Genomic DNA, 22,631 nt, shown 5'->3' with positions numbered 1-22,631 from the left:
TCAAAGACTGTGAACACACGGGCCAAAGTCTGATTCATGGTTCAAAAGTTAAACTGTTATTTTTTTTTCACTATTTACTTTACATTATTCATGGTTTTTCTCACAAAGAAAGATAGCAAAGTCACCACTGACTCCTCTCCAGCCAACTGTTATGTCATGGATTTGAGGGGAGGTGGGGTGGGTGAGAGAGGGAGAGAGAGAGAGAGAGTGAGAGAGAGAGAGAGAGACTTTTGCACAGCTTGTCCATCTTGTTATTCCTGTGCCAGCTCCAGCATGCATGTCTGCCTCTCTGTTATTTTGTTGCTCCGTGTCTGACTTTGATTTCCAGCATCTGCTTCTCATCTAACAGCCCATTCAGCACCTCACCAAGAGGACACAGGTACGCCAGGACGTTGTTCTTTGATGTTTTTTATTCACACTGCAGAAAGTTTTAGCAAAGCTCGAAAGCACAAGAAAGTCTGAAGGAGATCTCACATTGCTGCAAGAATCAAGAATGTGATTTGAATTTGTGGCCTTTGTGTGCCATGCTCTGTTAAAGCTGTATCATCTGTAAACAAGTCAACGTTAAAAGGGTCATTATGGGTCACTCTGATGTAGTGAAGGGCAAAATCTCACCTTGCACAAGACAGAGACACAGGCGTGAGGAGCTGATTTGCCTTATCAGCCAATTCTCTCACTTTGACATTGAAAGCTGACCTTTTGTCAGTTGTGGCATCTGATATCATTCTGTCCTCATCACACAGAGACACAGAAAGGGTGCCCTGAATCTCACTGATCATTTATTTCACCATGAGTCTGTTATCTCTGGGATAGGATCAATGGGGAATCCAATTACTCAAGTAGGCCAGTAAGTAAAGGAGGATCACGGAATGGAAAAGGTTGATTGGTTTCTGAGCAGGCAGTGACACAGTGTGTGTGTGAAGGGTTTATAATGTTTGTGTGGCCAACTTTGATGTTTGTGGCAGAGTTGTGAGTGGGGCTGAAGTCTCCGAAGGCCTCCACAGACACAATATGGCAGCCAGTTGGTCATGAAATCAGTGACGTCTGGGAGACGTCTGTTTCAGTCTGCTCACTCTGGACAGGGGTGGAGTGATACAGCGTCGAGGATTTTAGTCATCAGAGCGATGAAGAAATGAAAAAGGCAAAACATAAACAAGGGAAAAACTGATTTAACAGATCCTAAAGCTTAATGACAAACTGACTTAATCATTAATAATCCGGTGATTTAGCTCCTGTTAAGCGCCGCTGTGTTCTGGAAATGTTTATTTGAGGCCTAATAAGCCTTTTTATTGACTCTGTCCAGCTGCTGGTCTCAGAGTCAGAAAGTTGCGTTGCACAAAAAGTTCCAAGTTGCGTAACTGGCAGGAAGAAGGTTTGTTTTCCTCTGTGAGGCAACACAACAGAAACAGTGTTTCAATCTTGGAGTGCATTTGCACGTGAGAGCATGGTCTCATATCAGTAACAGTGAAAGTTAAGAAAAACTGCGCTTTTACTCCCACAAATTCTTACATTTTGAAAACATACTTTCTATAGAAATACCTAGAGAAATTATTCACATATTATGTTTTTATTTTAATGAGGTGTGGACCAATCTGTAAATCTTAGGTGAGTTGGTTTGGGTCAAGTTAAGGAATTAAAGGGAAAAAAAAAATCTATCCAAAAACCTCTGATATATGTATTTGCAGTCCTGTCCAGACATATCTAGATCAGTGGTCCCCAACATTTTTGGCTTGGGAAACTTAAATTTCACTCACAAACAGGAATTTTGACCTTTTCAAGTTGTTTAATTTTCATGATTTTAATCTTAAGATCTAAAACTATTTTGTTAAACATCTCGACCCCTCAGATTCCTTTAGGAGCCCCTTGGTGGTTCTTGAGTCTACTCCATTGATCTAGATTTGCAGTTTAAATGTTCCCTCCTAATTTCTCAGTAAAACCAGTTTTCCTCCTTATTTATTTTTTGCAAAATGACAATAGTAGCCACACTGACCCAAACTGTTAAATCCTCCCCATCACTGAATTTAATCTCTTGCTGCAGCTTCTATTTATCACTAATTACAACTATTTGTTTTGCTTACACTAATCAGATTTTGGATTCACAGCTTCATGTAAGGTTAAGTGTAAATGTAGCAGCTACTCAAGCCCCGCAGAAGCTGTCAGAGGATTTGTACTCGTTAAGAGACGTGATGTGAAACCAGAGAAAACACAGACAGGTCACATGTCGTGAGCGTGATACAACATTCGACAGTGAGGAAAGAGCGTTGAGAATATCTATTCTGGGGCTGGCATGGGGGGTGAATACTTTCTGCAATCAAAGCTGAGACGTGGCACAAGGGGGTGCACAGGGTCACCTTGAGAGAGACAGACACTTTTGAGTTGAATTGATACAAACAGATATTTACACAGCGGCATTTTTCACATGACACATTGTTAATTCCGAAGCTGGGATTGTTTACTCTTGAAATTGTATGATAATATCTCAGTTTTGGTCAGAAGGAGAGGTCGCCTGCTGGAATTTTGAATGTTTCAGTCAAAATGAGTAATTTGTCACTTCCAATTCATGTCCCGGCTCTCGGCTGATTCTCACGTCATGTGAAATCACTGAAATAGCTTCCACTCTTGGGCGACAGATGGAGATGCATATAGTGCCTAAACATAGCAAACTATGCAGGTCGAGGCTATAGATAGTCACAGCCGCTGTAACACAGAGAAGCTAGTGAACAACTTTTTCCAATCACAGCGTCACTGATGTCAGTGGGAGCACAGACGAGTAAAAATAGCAGGGGAGCATGTAGCTGAGTTGTACTACATCATGTCATTAAAGCCACTATGTGAAGAATTTTTCTAATTATTCTAATGGAATAAGTTATTGCCTGTGAAAAAGAAAATGGTGCAGCTTATGTTTCTTTGTAGGTTTCACCTGTATGTTCATCTCAGCGACGTGCATTGCTGTTGACCATGACATCTGTTTTGATACTAAGACAAGGGCGTGCCGAAGTTAGATAATTTTCTGATTCTACACAAAGAGGCTTTAAATTTATACCAGAAATAACTGTGATTAAAAAAAACAAAAACAAATGTTAATAAAAGAAACTTGTGAAATGTTTAACTTTACTTATCCAGAAGTGTGAAGTTGCAATGAATCTGATGGATTTAGTCTTAATTTGACTAAATCAAAAAAGACTTTATCTTTAAAGCAATAATTTGAGATTTAGGGAAATATGGTTATTAGCTTAGCTTAGCAGACTGGAAACACAGGGAAGCCTGGCTGTCAAAGGGTAAAAGAAATCTGTCCAACTGCACCTCTAAAGCTCACTAATTAAAGTCTGCTTTGTTTAATCTGTACAAAAAACAAAGTGTAAAACTGACACACACACACACACACACACACACACATACACACACACAGCTTCAGAGGTGCTGTTGGGTGGACTTTGTTTGTCCAAAGGTGGAATGAGAGTGGCATCAATCCTCTCATCTAACTCTAGGCAGGAAAGGAAATAAGTGTTTTCCTAAAATGTGAAACTATTCTTTTAACACCAATAACTTGTTTACAATGCATCCATTGTACAAACTGATCATATGTTTCATGTGTATAAAAGTTTAATCTGCAAAGTAACTGGTCACCATGTTTGTCAGATAAATGTACATATGTACATGTACAATATTTCTATATTTCTATAACTACTTACCAAGTACTTGAGTCAGTGTACAAAGTGACGTACCACTACTGCAGCATTTGTGAGTTTTTCCCATCTCTGATCTGTTTTGTCTCTGCAGCAGCCAGCCGTCATTCTGGAGGGAAAGGCCCCAGTCGAGTCCAGCAGGGGGGATGGAGGAGGCGGAGAGGCCAGTTCCTCCAGCCCCAGCCCTGCTGCTCTGCCTCTGACCCAGGCAGAGAGCGCCGGGCCCTGGCAGAGCGAGAGCCTGCTGGCAGAGTCCTGGTCCACGATGGGCGATGTGGACCACGAGGACACCAAGAGCCTCGACAGCAGTGACGGTGCAGTTCTGCCCGGAGACGAGAACCACTCCTCCAACTCTGACATGGTCCACCTGGAGCGAGAGGAGGTGGAGATGCTCGAGGAGGCGGAGAAGGAGGCCGCAGAGGAGGAGAGGGCAAGGAGAACAGAGGAAGAGGAGGAGGAGGATGAGGAGCTGCAGACGAGTGTGTTGAGTGTTTTAGGTGGGGAGAGGGAGCTGGTGGAGCTGAGGGAGGAGGAGCAGGACCTCCAGGCCCCAGAAACTGAGGAGCTCCTGGTGTCAGCAGAGGAGCCTTACGTGGAGAGGGAGCCTGCAGAGTTCAGGCAAGTGGTTCCCCCGATGGCCCTGCCTCCTCTGCCAATCGTCAAGCTTGATCCCCCCTCCACGACATCCACCCCGGTCCCTTCAACCACAACCTCTGAAGCCGAGGAGCTTTATTCTATTCAGGGGCTCCACCCTCCGTCTATCCTTGCGCCGATGGCAGCCGAGCCCCCAGTAGAGAGTCTGGAGCAACTAAAATTCTCACAGATCCCTCTTTCAGATGTGGAGGAACATTCAGCCAAAGAGTCTGAAGCAGCACCAGAAAAGCCGGAGCCACAGCCCACTACTACCAAGACTGGCAAACCTCTGACCTCCACAGAGCTGCTGTGTGGAGGAGCTGCTTTAGTAGCTGTTGTTGGGGTAGTGGCATACGGTGCTGTGGCCTACTGCAGAAAGTAGAAAACCTCCTCTTCAGCCCTGAAATCGCCCTTTAAACACAGGTCCTTTCAGTTTTTAAATCTATTCCAAATGAATTATTCCACTTTACTCTCTGAATTCTGGATTTTACTCTCTGACACTCTTTGTACTGTAGTTACTATTAGAAACATTTATTTGATTGTTTGGATTCGTTTTTGTGCTACCTCAGCTCACAGCAGAGCTCATGGCCTTTGTTTTTTTTTTTCTCTATTCAATAGATCTTTGAGGAGACTTAGCCAATAAAATGTAAATCAAGAATGTAAAATCAATGTACGGTACAATTTTAAAGAATCCTGAAACTTGAAATGTTGCTTTGATGTGTCTTTGTGTGGTAGTGTCTCTCATTACTTCACCAGAAATCAACAGGAAGGATGCAATTACACACCGATTCCTCCTCTACCTGTGTCGTGTTTTTTACCAAGCCACTGCTAGGATATTTAGCCAAGTGATACCTTTGCTAACTAAACTGCTAAAAAAGAAAAGTGTCCATCCAAATGATGGTTTACGGATTTAAATACTATATGAGTGTACTCTTGCTCTGGGAATAATGAAAACCACATGATCACATTACACACATTTACATACTAAATCCAATGTAACTGTGCTACATACAAGTGGAGAACAGCCAATTTTTTTTGACTTGCATTAATTTTGATTTTGGCCATTTGAGATCACAACACTAACATATTACCACCTTTTTAAGTTGATGAAACTCTCAACAGACAGTTACTTATTTTCACATTCAGCAGATACCAAACGATATCATCATTCATCTGGAGTCATGTTTCTGGACACCAGATGAATGGAAGTCCTCTGTCTTTGTCTCTCCTAACACCTAAAGGAATTATGTGGCTCTTCAGCTGATACATTCAGCTAAACTTTGTTTCTAACTCTTCCTGTGTGTCACTTAGTGCTCGGCAGGTGTCACACAGTGGGTTTATAAAGGTTTTTCACTGCCTGTTGTGGCCGAAAACATCTCTGGCAGCGGTGAGAGTCAATAGTAAAAGCCAAAACAGTGAGCTAAAAGACACCGGAAACCTGTGTAGAGCTGAGCGGAACTACAGGGTCAAGGTAGGATCATCATCACAAGAGACACCTTTCACGCAGAACGGTCTACACGGAACATCTGAGCGACGGACAGCACGCCCCATACTTTACCTGAGTGTTTTCATCACATTATATCCACTATATTTCAGAGGGAAGTATTTGTACTTTCTACTGCACTACTACTACTTTATTTGACAGGTTAATTTAAAAAAGAAAGGACCAATGCACGAACGCAACTGCACAGTAGTGGGTTCCCTGTCGTACCTTGGGAAAAGTGGACCCCCCCAGTTGTAATTGTTTAAATTGCACACTGAAACTCTCCCTCACCACTGCAGACTCTTACATTGGTTGGACAAAGTGCTGTTTTTGCTCTGGACATCTGAACCTCCATGTTGGGAACCTCTGAACTAAAAACTAAAACTGATCAGGACACCACACCACTTCCAGCTCAATTGATATGAGCCCTGACCTTTGACCTCCCTGTGTCAGGAAAGCCTCATACAAACACACCGACAAAGTAAACTGGAAAAATGTTTTGTTAAATAAAAGCAATAAAAAAATATTGCTTTTCAGTGGTAATGCAGTGAGCTGCACAGGAAATACACGGAGAGCTGATGCTTCTCTTTGGGGCAGGGGTTAGGGAGATGTGACATGTGTTTGTTTGATGCTCCATCCTGTCCTCTGCTGGTTAGTCAGTACCATGACAGTCAATTAGCAAACCAGCTATTAGACCAGTGTCAACCACAGGACAACAGGACAAAAGAATGCAATGCTTTGTTGATATTATAAAACCTGAAGAAATGTTTTTTTTTTTTGAAATGGGAAAATAATGGGAAAATAAATGTGTGTTAGTTGCAGCAGAAAGACAGAGTCTCCACCAACTATGCCAGTTTTTTTCCACATGAACATGATCTCACAGATAATGATTATAACTCTGCGGTCACACCAGTATTCAGCCTGATGGACTAATTATACACCACTGACTCCGACACTTCTTGATTTTCAAAAGTGCCAGTAAATAGAGAAGAACAATGGGCTTGACTGTGCTGCCGTTCCCACATCAGTGCCAGCATGCACGCAGCTATTGAATTGAGAAGGGGAAGGAAAGTGCTTCTTTGTTTGGAAAGATAAAGCTGCAGCATGTCTGCTGTGCCAGAAAATATATTGCACCACCTTCATGGATAAACATGAGTCTCTCTCTGTGTCTCTTACTCCACACACCCAACTAAACACACCTAACCACATATTGGAAGGGATTCACTGACAGCCTCAACATTATAATATCCAGATAAGAGCAGTAAATGCATTATACTAAAGCAAACGGTAATGTAACATTGGCTATTTAATATCAGAGTTTGTTTAAACGTGGGAAAGTGATCTTTTAATCGGGCCAAATATTCACTAATCATAGCGGAAGTGTATGAAATATCATTACCAGTGGATATAATGTCACAGTGATGGCATTTTTAATTCAATGCAAATCAGACAACACAATTTTATTTTTCTCCGCAAAGGTAATTGTATACACACACAAACACATACACAATAAAAAGGAGAAGAAAGAATACGCAGTGTAAACCACACAGGTTAAAAACAATCTACAACTTTTCAAGCATAAAATCTATGTGGAAGTTGTAACAAATATGTTGACAAATGGATATTAATATCTAAAATAAAAAAAAAAAAGAATCCATACAAAAACAACAGACCTGTGAAGAGCTGAGATTTGAGCAGAGGAGCAGCAGAGATCAGTGGCTTACAGTAAAGATCGAAGATTGTTACATTTTGGATTTTGTTTCATCCATGTTTTATTACTTTTTCAATGTTTTCTCAATGTCTCCAAAAATGATATCAAACAGAATGGAATAAAGTTGAATAGAACACAACTGAATATAATATAATATAATAGGATATAATAGAATATAATAGAATAGAATAGAACAGAACAGAATAGAACTCTACCGGCACTATAACAACCATGATAATCACTTTATCCCCCTGTTGCGGATGAGTGCAGTGAGTTATCTCTTCAGATCAAACTGTGACAACAACCTCTCGTGAACAATGAGACAACACCACCAATTTGATGATATTTCACACACAACAAATGAAAAACAACTCTGTTAAGACCCCAAACACCAACAACTGATCCCACACACAGCCAACACCAGCACACAGCTGTCAGGCTTCAGCTCCAGCCTGACAGGCTGTGGTCTTTAATTTATGAAGTTTCAACCTGAATGGAAAGAGGGAGAGAGGACGAGGTTTGTGGTTCTTTGTTTTTATCAGCGTGCTGCACAGGCAGGAAACACACACACACACACACACACACACACACACACACACATTCATATTTGCATGCTTGTACACACGCAGACACTCCTTCCTCTCCCCCTCATGTACACACACACACGCATGCACACACACACGCACTGTGACAAGGGGTTTTCTGCCTGATCCTAATGAGTGAAAATCAAACAACTTACTGATCCAAATCAAATCACATCACAGTCAATTAGAGTCGGAATCTGAGTGAGTCCTGTCACCTGATAATGAAACTTTTGTCCCTGATATAATTTGTGCATCTCCATGTCTTTGTTTCGATGATGTTTCCAGCTGAGGCCTGACTGCCACCACACTTTAACTGAGCTGAAAGGGGAACTTCAGGAGTAAGTCAGTTGATATTTAAAACTGCACGCCTGAGATAAATGAACTTCTCAAAAAGCCTGTTTTTATTTAAACAGGGGTGTTGGCTTTGTGGGGGGGAAAAAGCCCAGGCTGAGTTTAACAGTGATCGACACATTATTAACCATTAACCTTTACAATCACATTTATCTGAAGCTCTGTTTATGACATTTTGGTCAATTGGAAACACAAATAGTCACAACTTATTTAAATTGGCTTCAGCTCAGCAATCAGCCCTGGGGAGCTGAATGAGCACCTGATCACACTGTTATGAAAACAGTCGAATGAAGGAATAGACTGGTTTAACTTTAAATGAAAAACTGCTGCAGATGCTTGTTTAACTTCTAGAACAAATTTGAAGAACAATAGAATAAACTTAAAATCCAAAAACAAACAAACAAACAAAAAAAAAAATCCAAAAGTGAAAAGTTGAAGAGTAAGTGTGTTATAACACTTTTATTGATTATGAGTGATAGAAAAGTGTCATAAAAAAATAAATAAAATAAAAAAGCAACGAGAAGAGGAAGTTTTGTTGTTTGCAGAACCTGAGCGGGTTTATGTTGCTTAGTGGAGAATGCAAATGTTTTGTATTTTGCTCTTGATTTAATATTTTAATAGTTTGCATTTAGTTTTTTCATATTAACTGATGGGATTGCAAAGTAAAAAATGTATACAATAAATAAATAATAATAATAACATTTACAATTCAACATTTTTTTGTTGAAAGACTAAAATACCAAAATCTTTTGGGCATTATAGTCTTCCTGTTCAAGCGGACTATGAAGTAAACTTTTTTTTATCATCAGTGACAAATGATTAATGTCCCATTGATTTATTGTAAGTTAGTGGTTACCTTTTTTTGTGCTTCCACTGGCTCACAACTTTTCATGCAAATATTTATTTATAAATTTAGCTTTATTGCCAGGAAACAAAGATCCACAGCAATTCCAGAGGCAAAAATGTGAGCTTAAAGAAAAGCAAATCACTCAACAGTAGCGATTGTAGATGTTTGTTAGATACATATCTTGCTTAGTATGCAAATTCCCAGGTCAGGCTGAGAACTGGTGGTATTCCTGGGTTGAGTGTGCAATAAAGGAGGTTTTTGTTGTTTGCAGATTGTGATCTCCGCTACGAGGTAGAGTGTGATGCTCAGGTGTATCTGATCTGTGCTTCCAAAAAAGAAGAAGTGTGCGGTGGCAGAGTATCGTGACGTTAGCACATTTAAATTGACCAGCCTCTCTACGAATGGTAAACAGGTGCCGGGGGTCTGAAACATATATATACCTGTACAAATACTCTACACCTGCACTAGTGTGGCAGCTTTCACCTATTAGGACAGAAATGGCCTCAATGGATGGAAACACTCAGACATACAAGATGGTGAGTTGTCAGGGTGCTGCTTTTGATGAAGTTCACAGTCGCTTGTAAGAAGAAAATTAACTTTTTGAGTCCCCTATAGCTTCATGTTCTTATCATTATTATAGATTTTTGTGTGTGATATTAAGGTTTCTTTGTCTGTTTTCAGACATCCTTGGACAACGACATCAACCAACACTTCCAGGATGCAATCGATGTGATTCAACAGCATTCAAATAATTCATATTATGATTCAGGTAAAGCACAAAAATATATGACAACAAACACAGAACTTACATTATATTTATTCTATTTTTTATTTGATTTTCTGTGTACTATGTGCTTACAACTCTACAAATGTTCCCTCTTTTATCATGTAAAGAAAGCAATTGTGATTTTTCCTTTCAGAGTATACACATTATGAAACCCTGGGTACTCAGCATTCATCTCTGCAGTGTCAAATCTCCTGCTGCGTTGTCACACACCCGTCTGATGTAGCAGCTCCTGTCTATGACTGGAATGACACAGCTGTAAGTAGAAGCACCGACAACAAAAAAAAACGATGTGTGCGTTAGAGATTCAAAGATGCATAAATATTGGGAGCCTTTTTGATTAAAAGTATCTGTTTTGCAGCAGCAGCCCTGGACTCAGGTCATCCCTGATGTCTCCTTGGGTCACTCCGTACCAAATGACCCCCCTCATTTCTACTCCATCTTACCCCCACAGAGAAACAGCAAAGGTAAGCACAAACATTCGGGATTTACTGGGAGTTCTGAGAGGTTTTTTTTTTTTCTAAAATCCTATCAACAGTAAAACAAGACAAATTCAATCCCCTCAGGTCGTAAGAAGCTCAGGCTTTATGAATATCTCCATGAAGCTCTGAATGACCCCAACATGGTCGACTCAATCCAGTGGACGGACAGCGGCAGTGGCACCTTCCACTTCATCTCCAAGAACAAGGAGAAGCTGGCTGAGTGCTGGGGCCAGCGCAAGGGCAACCGCAAGACCATGACCTATCAGAAGATGGCAAGAGCTCTGAGAAACTACAGCCGCACCGGGGAGATTGTCAAAGTGCGCCGCAAGCTCACCTACCAGTTCAACCCAGACATCCTGCACAGGCTGGGCTCCACGCAGGTGTCCCTGCACCTGCCCTGCCACCCTGCACCGGAGGAGGCCCACAACCAGCAGCAGAACCCGGCCGAGCAGAGCTACTTCAGCTCTGCGGCGCTGGACTGGCACAGCTGGTACGGACACTACCAGCTGCAGGAGGACTACGACCTGGCCTCCAGCTTCACCTCACACAGCACAACCAAACTCTGAGCCGGAGGAGGGTTTGCTCACTGGGAACAAATCCTTTATGTTATTATATGTTAAAATTGGACCGTTAACACCATGAATTGTTCATATCACTTCATTCAGAAGTGTTTCAATATCCATTATTTTGGTATTCTGTGTTCCATCTAGAGGAGTATTACTGTAAGTTAATTTGTAAATACTTGAATCTTTTTTTTTTTTGCCTCTTTTCCTCCTTTTTCTCTTTTCTTTTAGAAAAGATGTAAATAAAAACTTCCCCACTCTAAAACATGACTAGATTTTGATAAGATATCTCTAGGGAACAACACATATTATGTTTTTATTGCAACTGTTGCCAGCAGTGTTGAGCAGTTTTAACTTATAGTAGGTTTAACAGGTTGAAAAAAGGAAGTCAGTGCACCTACATTTAATAAAGCACTAATGAATATCTGAGAACCAGCGGTCAGTTAACTGGTACTTAACAAGGGGTTTTCAGAGACTTGTTTATTTGCACTGAAAACTTTCTGGGTTTATTATATTTCAAATTATGTCATTATTTGTCACAGAAGTAACATCCTTTGTGAATAGCCCAATGTGTTTGTCAGTCCAATGTTTTTAATGCATTGTTTTGTTTTTTACATTTTGGTGAAGCAGAAGGGGATTGTATATTAATTGTAAATACTTTTATACTGCGACAGATGAATGAGAAAATTACCTAAGTTGATGAAGATAATAAAAAAATTTAAAAACCACTAGATTTACATGATACTGGTCTGGATCTATTAAAAACTTTTTGATTGGTTGGACACCTTTAACTAACAAAATACAGTTATATATGACACGCAGCTGATGCAAGCATTGTTTATACCTTTTAACATATTAAAGGCTGACTTCTCCTGTCAACACATCTAATAAAGCACTCACTAAGTTAACAGGTCCTGAAATACAAAGAGAAATTCAATATCTTTACATTTCACAGTGCACTATGAAATGGTGTAGGGGAAAAAAAGGTTTCACAGAGGCATTATCCATCACTCGGACAAATATATGTTTGTTTTATTCTGCAGCGTGAACAGTCACTGGCAATAAAATAAAATAAAAATCATAAACATATTTATATCTCTAACTGACGCTATAGTTTTTCATCCAGAGCATTTTCAATAAAGTTTGAAAATGTTCAAAAACTTTTCACAGGTAAAGATGTCACAATGTTTTGACTCTACATTTTCTATAAGGCTGCAGAGGGGGCATTAATAATTATATATAATATATAATATATAATCGTTTATATGTAATATACATTTCCTATGGCCCTTGTTGTTACAACAGCAACCAGTAATAAACATGATGTGCAATGACATGTAAATAAAAATATTATAAATATTATACTTATTATATTTATTGTATTATAATATTATAATTCATTTTTAATTAGCTATTCCCCTTTTCATAATTTGTCTGAATCTTTTAATACAACCAATAAATCACTGTGTGTTTGGTTTTACTAACTTGATAAAAATACATTTCTGCTTACACTCTCATCCTTCGTCCGACAACAACGCACTGCCATTATCATACAAAAGTATAAAGACTGTGTTGAAAGCTTTGGCACTTTCTCCATTGTAGTGAAATATTACAACAGGCGCACTACAAAATATGAAATTAAGACACATCCTGAGAGGAAAAATATGGCAGCAAGTGTGTTTTTCCTGAAAAGAGCGCTTTGTGCAGAGGCTGCCTCCAGGCCAGGTCTTATCTGGTTCAGCGGGGAGGATGTGGTCAGTGCTGGGAGGCTTTGTTGATGGGTTGACTGTGCTGGTGTTGGGGCTTTGTGGGATGGTGGTCATTGTTCCCATGAGCCCGGGGTAGAAAACGTCTGGTGTTATGCAGAAAGCCCACTCCTGTGGGGGGTATAATAAGAGTCTGGGCACTTGAGCGTCTCAGAGTCAGTTTTGTGAAATTCTCCCAAACTGCAAGGACACCACTGCACTAGAATCAGCCTCATCTCTGATGGTAAAGACTTACAGCAAGGATGACACCAGAATTTATGTTGAAGCGCAAAAAAAACTGAAATCGATGTGGTGTTCGAGGCTGATTTTTAATTATTGATCTTTATCAGAATTCTTTCCAGGAGACTCAGTCTGATTTGGAGGTGATCTTAGAGTTCCTGGAGGAGTACTACAGACAAAACACTGGAGAACATGGTAAGAGGAAAGACTCAGAAGTTACATTTTAATACTAAAAGACTCTTTGTCCTTGAGAAACTTTTTTTTTCTTCTTCCAGTGGACAAGGTGTACTGCACTGCAGGCATGGATGAAAGAAGTGCACCTGTGGATGAAGCGTCACGTGAGCAGCGCTGGACGTGGTATGAGCCACCTGTAAGCACTGAAATGTTTGATTTAAGACATTTTTCACTCTTCTACGACTATACTACGCTTGGGAAACTACTTAACTGTGGCTAAGGCTGTTCAGTATCCTGCAATCTGACACTTTTCTGTTAATGCTCTTATATTTTGTCCATCATTTCCTTCATCAAAAGAACATCAAGCCTGCACCTCAGCCCTTCCTGGCACACGACCCCCCGCCAACCCTCAGCCCAAACACAACAGCAGCATTATCTGATCATGGTTCACTGCCAAAGTTTGTTTCAGCAAGACAATCAACCAAACACCGGGCCATGGCAGCGGGGAGCGGTGAGTTCTCCTTTTTTTGGTCATTAGATACTGTTATTGCCCTGGTTGCTAGTAGCCTGAGGGAAACAATACCAAGAGAGCAAATAAGAGACCTTCCCTTTACCGTAAAACACAATGGCGCTCTACATGGCTTTGCTAAATAGCAGTTTTTACATATCTATCTGATAACCACAATGTTTACAGCTTCAGTCTCTCCACTAAATGGCATCCCATCAGTGAAGAGATTTTCGGGGAATGGCTGTCTTTGAGGAAATGATTAACTGTAACCAGCACTAACTGATCTTGTGTGGCACAGCAGCTGGGACATTCCCTAAATCCTCTTTCAAATCCCTGTGAAGTCTCCATCCTACATGCCACTTACTGTTCTCTCAATGGCTGCAGGTAGAAAGGTACGACTCTTTCACTTCCTCTTTGAGATGCTGGAGGATCCCAACATGGCCCACTGTGTGTCCTGGGTGCCAGCGGCCACTGGTGTTTTCCGTTTTTCCTCCAGGAACAAGGACCAGGTGGCAGCACTGTGGGGGCAAAGAAAGGGCAACAAGAGGCCTATGACTTACCAGAAGATGTCCCGGGCCCTCAGGAACTACGCCAGGTCCGGGGAGATCTTTAAGGTGAAGAAGAAGCTCACCTACCAGTTCAGCCGAGACACCCTGATGTTACTGCAGAAGTGTCATCGCGGAGATTTGTAATGTAGACTAGATTTTGTCTCGCTGGTATCATCTCATATAAAACTCTAAATGTGCTCTTTTTTACCTCTTTTTAAAGTCTAGGAGCCTCAACTTTCATTTCAAGCATTTTTCCATTATTAGTGGGACAAACTGTATTGTATTCATGTCAGCTTCTGGTGTAAATAATACAACATAAATAAAGAAAAGATATTTTACTGTTACAGTTTAAAGTACTGTTATTGGAGCTGGTGAAAATAATAATAAAAACCCTCAGTGAAACTGTTGAATGTTATCACCTGAATGGAGAGTACATAAAATAACACACGCATTGCTTATTTTGGGGACAACTCTGGCCAGGTGCAGAACAAATGAAACCCTGTATGTAAATATATATTCTGTTTTGTTTGACTGAGGTTTGGATCTGGTCCATGTGTCACAATTTACTTGTTCAGCATCTGATTTCATTTACATGGCCCACTGTTCTGCCTTTTGACCTGTTGACAGGTGTGTATGTGCATGTGTGTTTCCCTTTATGTAACAGTGTTTGATGCCTGTTAGAAACCAGAGGGTGTCAGTGTAGTCCACCTCTCTGCCTCCAGGGTCTTTTTTCTTTTTTTCCTGTGTGGCCTGACCTCATGGCTAAATCGCCTCTGTGATGTGAACTCTCGGCCGTCCCAGGCAATACCAAATGGTTTTGTGTTCTTTGTCGCGGACCCACATGATACTTCCCTAAGCCTAGTATTTACTGCTGGAGCCCACTCTAAGTTATAAATGGGCTAACTGAGCTATGGGTGTCTGTTACCAAGAAAGGCCACATACTTTGAACTGAATTATGAAAACAGTCTATTAAGGAAAGAGCATGTTCTTAATGAAAGGCTTCCATATTACATGATATGTGTCAGCTCGCAGTATGGATCATATTTTATAGTTAGAGTGACTCACGCCAAGGATCCTCCTATATCCTATGATGGTAAATTTCTGACAGCAGAAATAAGCTGCATTCATGGCCCAGAAATAGAGCCGTGCCTTGCCTTGACTGTCCGAAGAATTAATTGTGCATTTTTTAAGTGCACGTCCACACTCAGATTATTAACAAGCTCAAGTGGTGATGATATTGTTAGGTTCTCTGTAGAAGCGTTAGTACTACAGACGTGAAGAAGACTTGTTGTTGCTCAGGCTGAAATCCAGCAGCTTTAAGCATGATTGTTTAAACTTTCCGACCTTATTGGAGGCCTCACTTGATTTATCAGTCGCGCTGGATGTGTTAAAAAATTAATGAGCCCCAAAGTAGCCACTTCGATGACAATTCACAATGAAACCCCTTTTCATGTCAGATACACATGTCAAATGTCAAGGTTTACGACAGCTCTCTAAGAATAGGCCATAGAACCACCGCCCAGGCATCTCCCCACTATTTATTTGCCAAGTCGGAAAGCCTGCTGTTCTTGGACAGCATTACCCCTGGATTAAACTGATATCTGACATCTGGCATTGCTGTATGCCATCTCAAATTTTCTTTTATAACAAATCCAGAGATTCTCTGAATATGTTGTATATCATCTGCGCACAACACGGGATTGTCAGGAGAATATTACATCAACCGCAGACCTGTGACAATGACGACACCTTTTCCTTTTATATCCCACCACCTGATTATCCTATGTCTCCTTCACCTACTTGTGCGGTGCAATAAGGAGTCTCATGTCTGATGACCCACCACAAGACCTGGAAGTAATCTGGAATTGCTCATAACAAATCTAGCCTCAGTTAAAACAGGCACCTTTAACTATTTCCACAAAGAACAGGTAGCCATAACAATAATGTGAAATTTGTGAAAAATCTCAAATCTGTGGAATGTGTGGAATTGTAATATATTTTATGGTGTATTTTAATGGTATTATTGCTCCAAATATATATGATTAATAAATATATTATCCTGGGTGGCACATTCCTTCGATTACAATGAGCGTGGGCACTGTAGTTTATTTTGAGTTGATCCCACACACGCCGTCCTGCAGCTTTAAATACTTGCCAGCACACTAAATCTGCAGCCACAAATAGTCCCCCAATACATTATTTACTTGTGTTTGAGGAGAATTTGCTAGAAACTACAGTGTTGAGTTGTTTAAGTTGTTTTTAAAAAAAAATCAAACTGTATGTTTATGACCAATTATTCAAGATTTACATCTTCAGTAGATACTAATGAGCTTAGCAGACATTCAGACCAAAAACAGCCCCGTGTTTAAGTCCAGTTGAAGTAATAGATCTGTGTATTTGAAGGCTTATCTGATGCCAGTAATACTGTGCAGCAGTCTATAATATCCTGAGACAGGATTTTACAACCCTGAAAAGTTATGTTTGCAGCAACTAGTTTATCTTTTGGTGCAACAATCTTATGGTGACGAGTAGAAATCTAGAGTACCAAAAGTTATAAAATAATCCAACTGGATAAGTGCTTATATATATATATATATTTCACCAACACAGTAACTTGATAAATGATGTTGTGTTGCAGCAGATGTTGAACTAAGTTCCCTCTTTGTATTTTGGCAAAGGATGATTGCCCTTGACAGGCTGGGGAAGTCGGGACGTAAAAACTGACCATCACATTCTGGGTCTGGTTTTTTCATGGGATATTTCGATGATTTCGACAAAAACACAGACTACTTTGTCAACCTTTACGGAAAAATGAAGAAGCAGTTTTAAAGCCAAGGTCTAAGAAAATGAATGATGTCACTTGGTGGGTAGTTGGGTAGGGGACAGTGATGCTACGGTAGGTGTAAGACAGAGCTCCACTGTCTGTTACAGAGAGGAGGAGCATGCCACCTCTCTATATAAGGCCTGAAAGCCTGTCCCTTCTGGATCTGTCACTGGTCCTCTCTCCTCCCCCACTGAGATTTCCAAACCGTATCCCTGTGCCCTCCTCATCTCCCATCACTCTGGTCTGAAGGGCTCCCAGAGGTTTTTTCTGCCACTGTCCTATCATCATATCTCTCCCTCCTGGACTGAGAGGGCTCCCACACCTTACCTGGCCTCCCAAAGAGTCACACTTCCCTGAAGGTACCTACCTACCCGCACCTTTTGACTCCTTGACGCTTTTCTTGGGACGCGGCTCAAGATGCCAGAGCCCACAAAGAAAGGTAGGAGTGTTGACAGTGAGGATGGCATTAGCATGTTGCCTGTAGCAGTAACATCAAAGCATGTAACAGCCTCCTAATAATGATATGAGATCCAAAACAGATCTACTCTACTGTGTTGATTTTCAGGCAAAAATGCAGTGTTTTAATGACAGTCACTAAACTGTAATGTGTTTCTAGCAATTCCATTTTTAATTCACGTTTGCACATTTGATTAAGAGCAGCAGTCAGTTGATACTTGCTGCAGGGAGCTCCATCACTCTGTGGCTCGTCTACCAGCTTGTTCGTAGGAATCCTCAAAGTGACTTTGACAGTGGTATTGTATTACTGATGCATGCGTGTTTCTACCATCCTGGGGGCAAGAGAAGATTTGAGGTTTATGAACAGATACTATTGTTGCTGGGGACTAGCACACTGGATTGTTCTGGATGATGCAGCTGGAGACAGACATGATGATGAAGCACGGTGGAGGAATGTTGATGAGTCCCGAGCCGGACATAAGCATGTGGACGATGATGCAATTTGGATGAACTGAGCGAGGATTGGGCCGTAAGAGGATGAATAATAAACTAATTTTAGTTCAGTCTCTAATCAGTCTCTTTGATGACTGATTGAAGGAATGGCCAGTTTGGACCCCTCAGACCTACCAACAATTCAAGTCCATAATCAACCACACACAGCATTTTAACCCATTCCTGGTCCCGCCCTCGCTCCACACCATGAAGACACTCATCTGCACCATCATGTCAATCAACATTCCCTTTTAATCCGGTCTTGTCTGTCATTACGATATGGTATTACTCCCACCCACCCCTATTAGCTCTGCTCTTTGGGGGTTTGGCGGTGACCCAGACATGCCCATGTAGAGGAAATGGAACCTTTCTTTTGGATCCTGGAGGCCTTCCTAATGAGGGCTGTTACAAGTTTTTAATAAACTCATCATCCTCTAGAGGACAGTTGATCCGTCTGTAGCAGTTCCTCACTCATCAGGCTTGATTTGCTCATAGACACAAATGCATATTTTTTGTCTCTCCTTTGTTGCTTCCCTGAGATTTCCTCCTTTGTACTTCCCCTTGCATAGTTTTTTTTTTTGTTTTTTTATTTGCTCAACTGAGGGTCTAAGGTTCAAAGGCTGTCAGGGCAATATTGTGATTAGTGATTTTGGGATATAAAAAGAAACAACTTGAGTGGACTCAACTGCATTTTGGAGACTGGAAGGCATTTTTCAAAACTGTGTTTATGAAGCTATTTCACTGGCACTGATTCATTCAGAAAGATTAAGCTTGACAGTTTTAAACAGCCAGCCACAAGCTTCAAAATCCCCATCAACATTGTTTAAAGTTTTGCCCAGTCTCTAGTTCAGTCATGATATACCTTTGTATTGCTGATTGTGTACAGTGCAGTTGCCCCCACAGTGTTCATCCACAGCCATAAACATCTCTGATCCCCTCAGAGACAAAGCTGTGGAGAAATAGAGGCAGCAGATTCCAGTCTGTTGCAAACCCTACCCATAAATAGCAGCACAGCCTAGACCAGCAGATAAATGAGGGTAGAAAAGTATTGTTCTTTAAATGAGTCTGAACAGCTGAAGAGGAGGCCAGAGCTGTTGTTTTAGACACCCCACTCTCAAGCCTTTAAAAAGTCCCAACCAGAGATGACGAACTGGCTGAGTCGCCCACGGATCTCTTGGGACCGGGATTCTTGTCCCTGGAATAGTTCAGAATGAGTGCACTTTTAATCCCCATCCCTTGTTCCCTGCCATCTCCCTTCACAGCCACCTAACCCCCACCCTCCTGTGCCCCACGCCAAAACAGACATCACCCTGCCACCCTCCGTTAAGGATGGATCACTCAAAGGTCGGCCACCTCCCCATCAAACCTCTGACCCTGTGCCCACAGGCCTTACAGTACTGTCCTCGCTACAACTACGTTTTGGGTTTCAGCCGTGGTGAAGCCCATGTCTTCACCTCGTGGGATTTACTGTCACTAAGGTCCATCCATACTCTCCCTGGGCTTTATCCTGTCACTGTTGCTTTGTGTTACAGGATACCACCCCATAAATCAAACCTGTTGTAAAACACATGGGGAAGGCCTGTCAGCAGCTAATTGCCACCCAAATACAACTCTCACTCTGCATAGAGACACTTGTAGTCCCATAGGAGTTCCAAGATATAATCCTCCTCTGACCAGAATTACAATAAACAAGGAGTCAAAATAAAACACAGAACCACGACAAGGGCAAACACACTATCATTAATGTAAGCACATCTTTATTAAAGTAATAAAGGTCTATATTAGGAAAAATGAAGCTGCCGGCAATTTGGCTCATGTCAGAGCCTGTATGAGCCCTTCTGTCTGCACGCCAGCAGGAGCAACAGCTGAAAATACCTGCAGCCCTGTCAGCTGCACTGAGAGTCCTCAGAGGTAAAACAAAACCTTTCTCCACTCTCATTATCTCAATGGTGATGAGACAGAGAGCGAGCAAGGCTCATTCTCGGGTGCATGATGTGACCCTGCAGGATTGTGGCCCAGTGGCCAGCGACACATTGTTTTGAAGTGAGGTGGGAGTGCAGCTAATTTTGACAAGGAATGCTCAGAGGGAATCATTAGAAATGGAGGGATATCGGAAGCTAGGAAGCGAAGGGAGAAAATGGCCGGTAAAAATGGTGCATAGTTAACGCACATACTAGGAGTTAGGGTTGCAGTATTCATAGACTGGCTGCAAATTCTTAACGAGGGGAAGAAAGCCAGAGATGCTATAAGATGCTATAAGAAGGGCCTCAAGTCTCAGAGTATTGGTTGTGTTATATAAAAGGATTTCAAAGAAAACCCAAGCTGGTATTGCTGGTATCATACAGTCAGCCAGCAACTACAGGGACACTGTTTGAGTTTGATGTTTTGTTCTCTCTCTGCATTTTGGAAATATGTCTCAGAGATGTGTTTTGGAGATATGCCCAGCAGACCCACCCATTGGCCCCCCTCCCCCAGCCCCCCTGATGGACCTTTTCATAGACTTGCCTCATGGAAAACATGACTTATGACTTATACCCTTAAACTACAGAAGGACAAAGTTGAAAAGTTACAGGATGAAATTGTAGCTGCCTTTTTTTTCTTCATCAATAAATAAAAATGTAATTAAATAAAAAGTTTTAAATTGTAAAAGTTTACTGGAACAGAAATATCCAAGGGAATTACGTAAAGAGTCATAAGCGCAAAGGCTTCCCTGAGGAATTCAGCCTGACATAGTTGAACATGTGAAGGCAACAGAGCTGTCAACTGCTGTCACTGCAAATATGAATCACTAATCCCTCCACCCATATCTTTTTCCTCAATTCCCTCTCTTTTCACACATGCTTAACTCCAAATGAATGACTGATTGAAGCGTTGACACCGGATGACTGATCTGATTTAATGACAACACACTGCCACAACAGGAGACATATGTATCATACATGATCGGGCCACAGGCTGTCCTTCCACAGCATCATCTGTTTCAGCCCGTGCCCCCGAATAATGGTTTCTTCTAACCATGGCCACCAATGCTCCCTAACTTTAAAAGCTCTGCACACCTGTATTCAACCCACACAGGTGATTACACTGATTACACTGGCTTTGCTCCACCTGTTAGAGTGGGATAAATTACATCTTCATTATTCATTCTAATTCTGTACAGGTGGGCAAAGCCTACAACCAAGTAGAACCATGATCTTTTCCAAACCCTAACCTGAGTGGTTTTTATATGTGAAATTAACCAAACTTCATTCCAGCAGTGTCAGATCAGAAAACTCTTTTATGTTTGCAACAGTGATTTGTAATGCATTTGCAAAGGTATTTATTTATCATTTGGAGGACTTGTCAATCAAAGCCATTAATGACCTTAATGTTGTCTTCGTTATCAACAACCTCTCAACCATAGATCACCCCTACCTTGTGTACTTTTGAAAGAATCTAAGCCAATCTGAGCAAGGACAATAAAAACACAGGTTGCCCCAGATGTTGCATGGCTTGTCCAAATCTCCCATGTGTACTAGACAACCTCTCATGGCTCTATGCCCTATTAACCCACTAGTGACAAAAGAGGTTACATTTTTAACCCTCTCATTGCATGCCAACGGATGTATGGATGGATGCTTTGATCTGCTGAGGCCCCCGCACTGAGTCCTGTTACACGTTTTGAATGTCGTAGCCAGACATGTTTCTGTTGCTGCCCCCCCATCATTAGTTTTGTAAGTCTAGACGAGGCAGAGGGCAAACAAATGGTGTGTCATGGGGGCCTACATTATAATCAGTTAAGACTACATGGTGTCTACGCATGAGGAGACAGTCATCCAAAGCAAAGATGATATGGCTTAGTGGTGAATGGATATCAATAAAATGGGTCAATGTGCACAAGCGAAAGGACATTTTTGAGTGATTATGCTGATTGCATTAGAGCCATACTACATGGGATCTTGATGTCCTTTTTGACACTGCTATCTTTTGTTTTTCTTTCTTTAGATGAGACGCCAAATGGCCAGCCAGGTGAGTGGATGGTGATAGACATCTAATCTCCTCCTGTCAACTCACAGTCTAGCGGATTATAGCTGCACAAAGTACGCCCTTAAGCAGACATACAGACATCAATATTTTGCTTAAAATATCAGTAGTTTTACAAGTTAAAGAAACATGTCAAGCACTTTCAGTCGAGAATACCTGTTTCAAACTGTACACATCAAAAAAGATGCACAGGCACAGGACAAAACTGAGCAGGTCTTCATATGTAACAGGATGATCACAGCCTTGAATGTAGCGTGAATGTGCAAACACAGCCGTATAGGAGTGTAAATGTGGGGCCAATAGTCGGCAGTATGGACGTGCTGCTGTGCTCCAGAGTGATCTGTGGCGACGACCAAGCTGTCAGCATCTCTGACATTCCTCTCGTCAGCCAGCTGATCCCGCTCTGTTGATCCAGCTGACGCCCCCGCCTCCCCATGTGAGCAAGGTGCTGGCATGCAACTGGCTTTTTGCCGGCGCTAGGCTTTGACCTTGGAGCT

The 22,631-nt window shown here is 41.4% G+C and overlaps 4 protein-coding genes across 12 annotated transcripts in view; all 4 read left to right on the top strand.

Annotated features, from left to right (window-relative positions):
* The first annotated feature begins 225 nt into the window (after window positions 1–225).
* LOC139635363 (bcl-2-like protein 13) lies at window positions 226–5,025 on the top strand. 2 transcript variants are annotated; one of them, XM_071502599.1, is made up of 2 exons: window positions 226–379; window positions 3,781–5,025. In XM_071502599.1, exon 2 carries the CDS (start codon window positions 3,952–3,954, stop codon window positions 4,699–4,701), a length of 750 nt encoding a protein of 249 aa, XP_071358700.1. In that variant the 5' UTR covers window positions 226–379; window positions 3,781–3,951; the 3' UTR covers window positions 4,702–5,025. The 2 variants fall into 2 exon arrangements, with proteins under 2 accessions (XP_071358700.1, XP_071358701.1); XM_071502600.1 differs by having other exon boundaries at window positions 235–379; window positions 3,784–5,025.
* Window positions 5,026–7,767: 2,742 nt separating this feature from the next.
* spic (Spi-C transcription factor (Spi-1/PU.1 related)) lies at window positions 7,768–12,131 on the top strand. Of its 3 annotated transcripts, none has more exons than XM_071502274.1 (7): window positions 7,768–8,030; window positions 8,383–8,435; window positions 9,567–9,831; window positions 9,977–10,064; window positions 10,216–10,337; window positions 10,444–10,546; window positions 10,646–12,131. In XM_071502274.1, the coding sequence occupies exons 3-7, from the start codon at window positions 9,697–9,699 to the stop codon at window positions 11,125–11,127; spliced, it is 930 nt and encodes a 309-aa protein (XP_071358375.1). In that variant the 5' UTR covers window positions 7,768–8,030; window positions 8,383–8,435; window positions 9,567–9,696; the 3' UTR covers window positions 11,128–12,131. The 3 variants fall into 3 exon arrangements, with proteins under 3 accessions (XP_071358375.1, XP_071358373.1, XP_071358374.1); XM_071502272.1 differs by having other exon boundaries at window positions 10,441–10,546; XM_071502273.1 differs by lacking the exons at window positions 7,768–8,030; window positions 8,383–8,435 and having other exon boundaries at window positions 9,450–9,831; window positions 10,441–10,546.
* Window positions 12,132–12,548: 417 nt separating this feature from the next.
* spi2 (Spi-2 proto-oncogene) lies at window positions 12,549–14,653 on the top strand. Its single transcript, XM_071503037.1, has 5 exons — window positions 12,549–13,113; window positions 13,220–13,304; window positions 13,385–13,479; window positions 13,641–13,794; window positions 14,176–14,653. Exons 1-5 carry the CDS (start codon window positions 13,111–13,113, stop codon window positions 14,481–14,483), a joined length of 645 nt encoding a protein of 214 aa, XP_071359138.1. The 5' UTR covers window positions 12,549–13,110; the 3' UTR covers window positions 14,484–14,653.
* A 2,683-nt stretch (window positions 14,654–17,336) lies between these two features.
* Window positions 17,337–22,631, top strand: part of mybpc1 (myosin binding protein C1) — a 31,149-nt gene continuing 25,854 nt past the window's right edge. For all 6 annotated transcript variants that reach the window (XM_071502408.1, XM_071502407.1, XM_071502406.1 and 3 more), the window contains exons 1-2: window positions 17,337–17,602; window positions 22,096–22,119. In XM_071502408.1, the coding sequence (XP_071358509.1) occupies window positions 17,581–17,602; window positions 22,096–22,119 (46 nt within the window). In that variant the 5' untranslated portion in view covers window positions 17,337–17,580. The remainder of the gene's footprint in view (window positions 17,603–22,095; window positions 22,120–22,631) is intronic.

This window comes from Trachinotus anak, unplaced genomic scaffold (genome assembly GCF_046630095.1).
Source record: "Trachinotus anak isolate AG129_WGS33_773 ecotype Australia unplaced genomic scaffold, CSIRO_AGI_Tana_v1 ptg000018l, whole genome shotgun sequence".
Lineage (NCBI taxonomy): Eukaryota > Metazoa > Chordata > Actinopteri > Carangiformes > Carangidae > Trachinotus > Trachinotus anak.
The sequence above is the reverse complement of the archived record's forward strand: the minus strand, read 5'-3'. Positions and strand labels throughout refer to the sequence as shown.

Coding starts and splice junctions, on each gene's coding strand:
- LOC139635363 (XM_071502599.1), top strand. CDS start 3,952: ATGGGCGATGTGGACCACGAGGACACCAAGAGCCTCGACAGCAGTGAC.
- spic (XM_071502272.1), top strand. CDS start 9,697: ATGGTAAACAGGTGCCGGGGGTCTGAAACATATATATACCTGTACAAA. Junction 9,832..9,976: donor ACACTCAGACATACAAGATG/GTGAGTTGTCAG, acceptor GTCTGTTTTCAG/ACATCCTTGGACAACGACAT. Junction 10,065..10,215: donor TAATTCATATTATGATTCAG/GTAAAGCACAAA, acceptor TTTTCCTTTCAG/AGTATACACATTATGAAACC.
- spi2 (XM_071503037.1), top strand. Junction 13,480..13,640: donor GGACGTGGTATGAGCCACCT/GTAAGCACTGAA, acceptor CTTCATCAAAAG/AACATCAAGCCTGCACCTCA. Junction 13,795..14,175: donor GGCCATGGCAGCGGGGAGCG/GTGAGTTCTCCT, acceptor CAATGGCTGCAG/GTAGAAAGGTACGACTCTTT.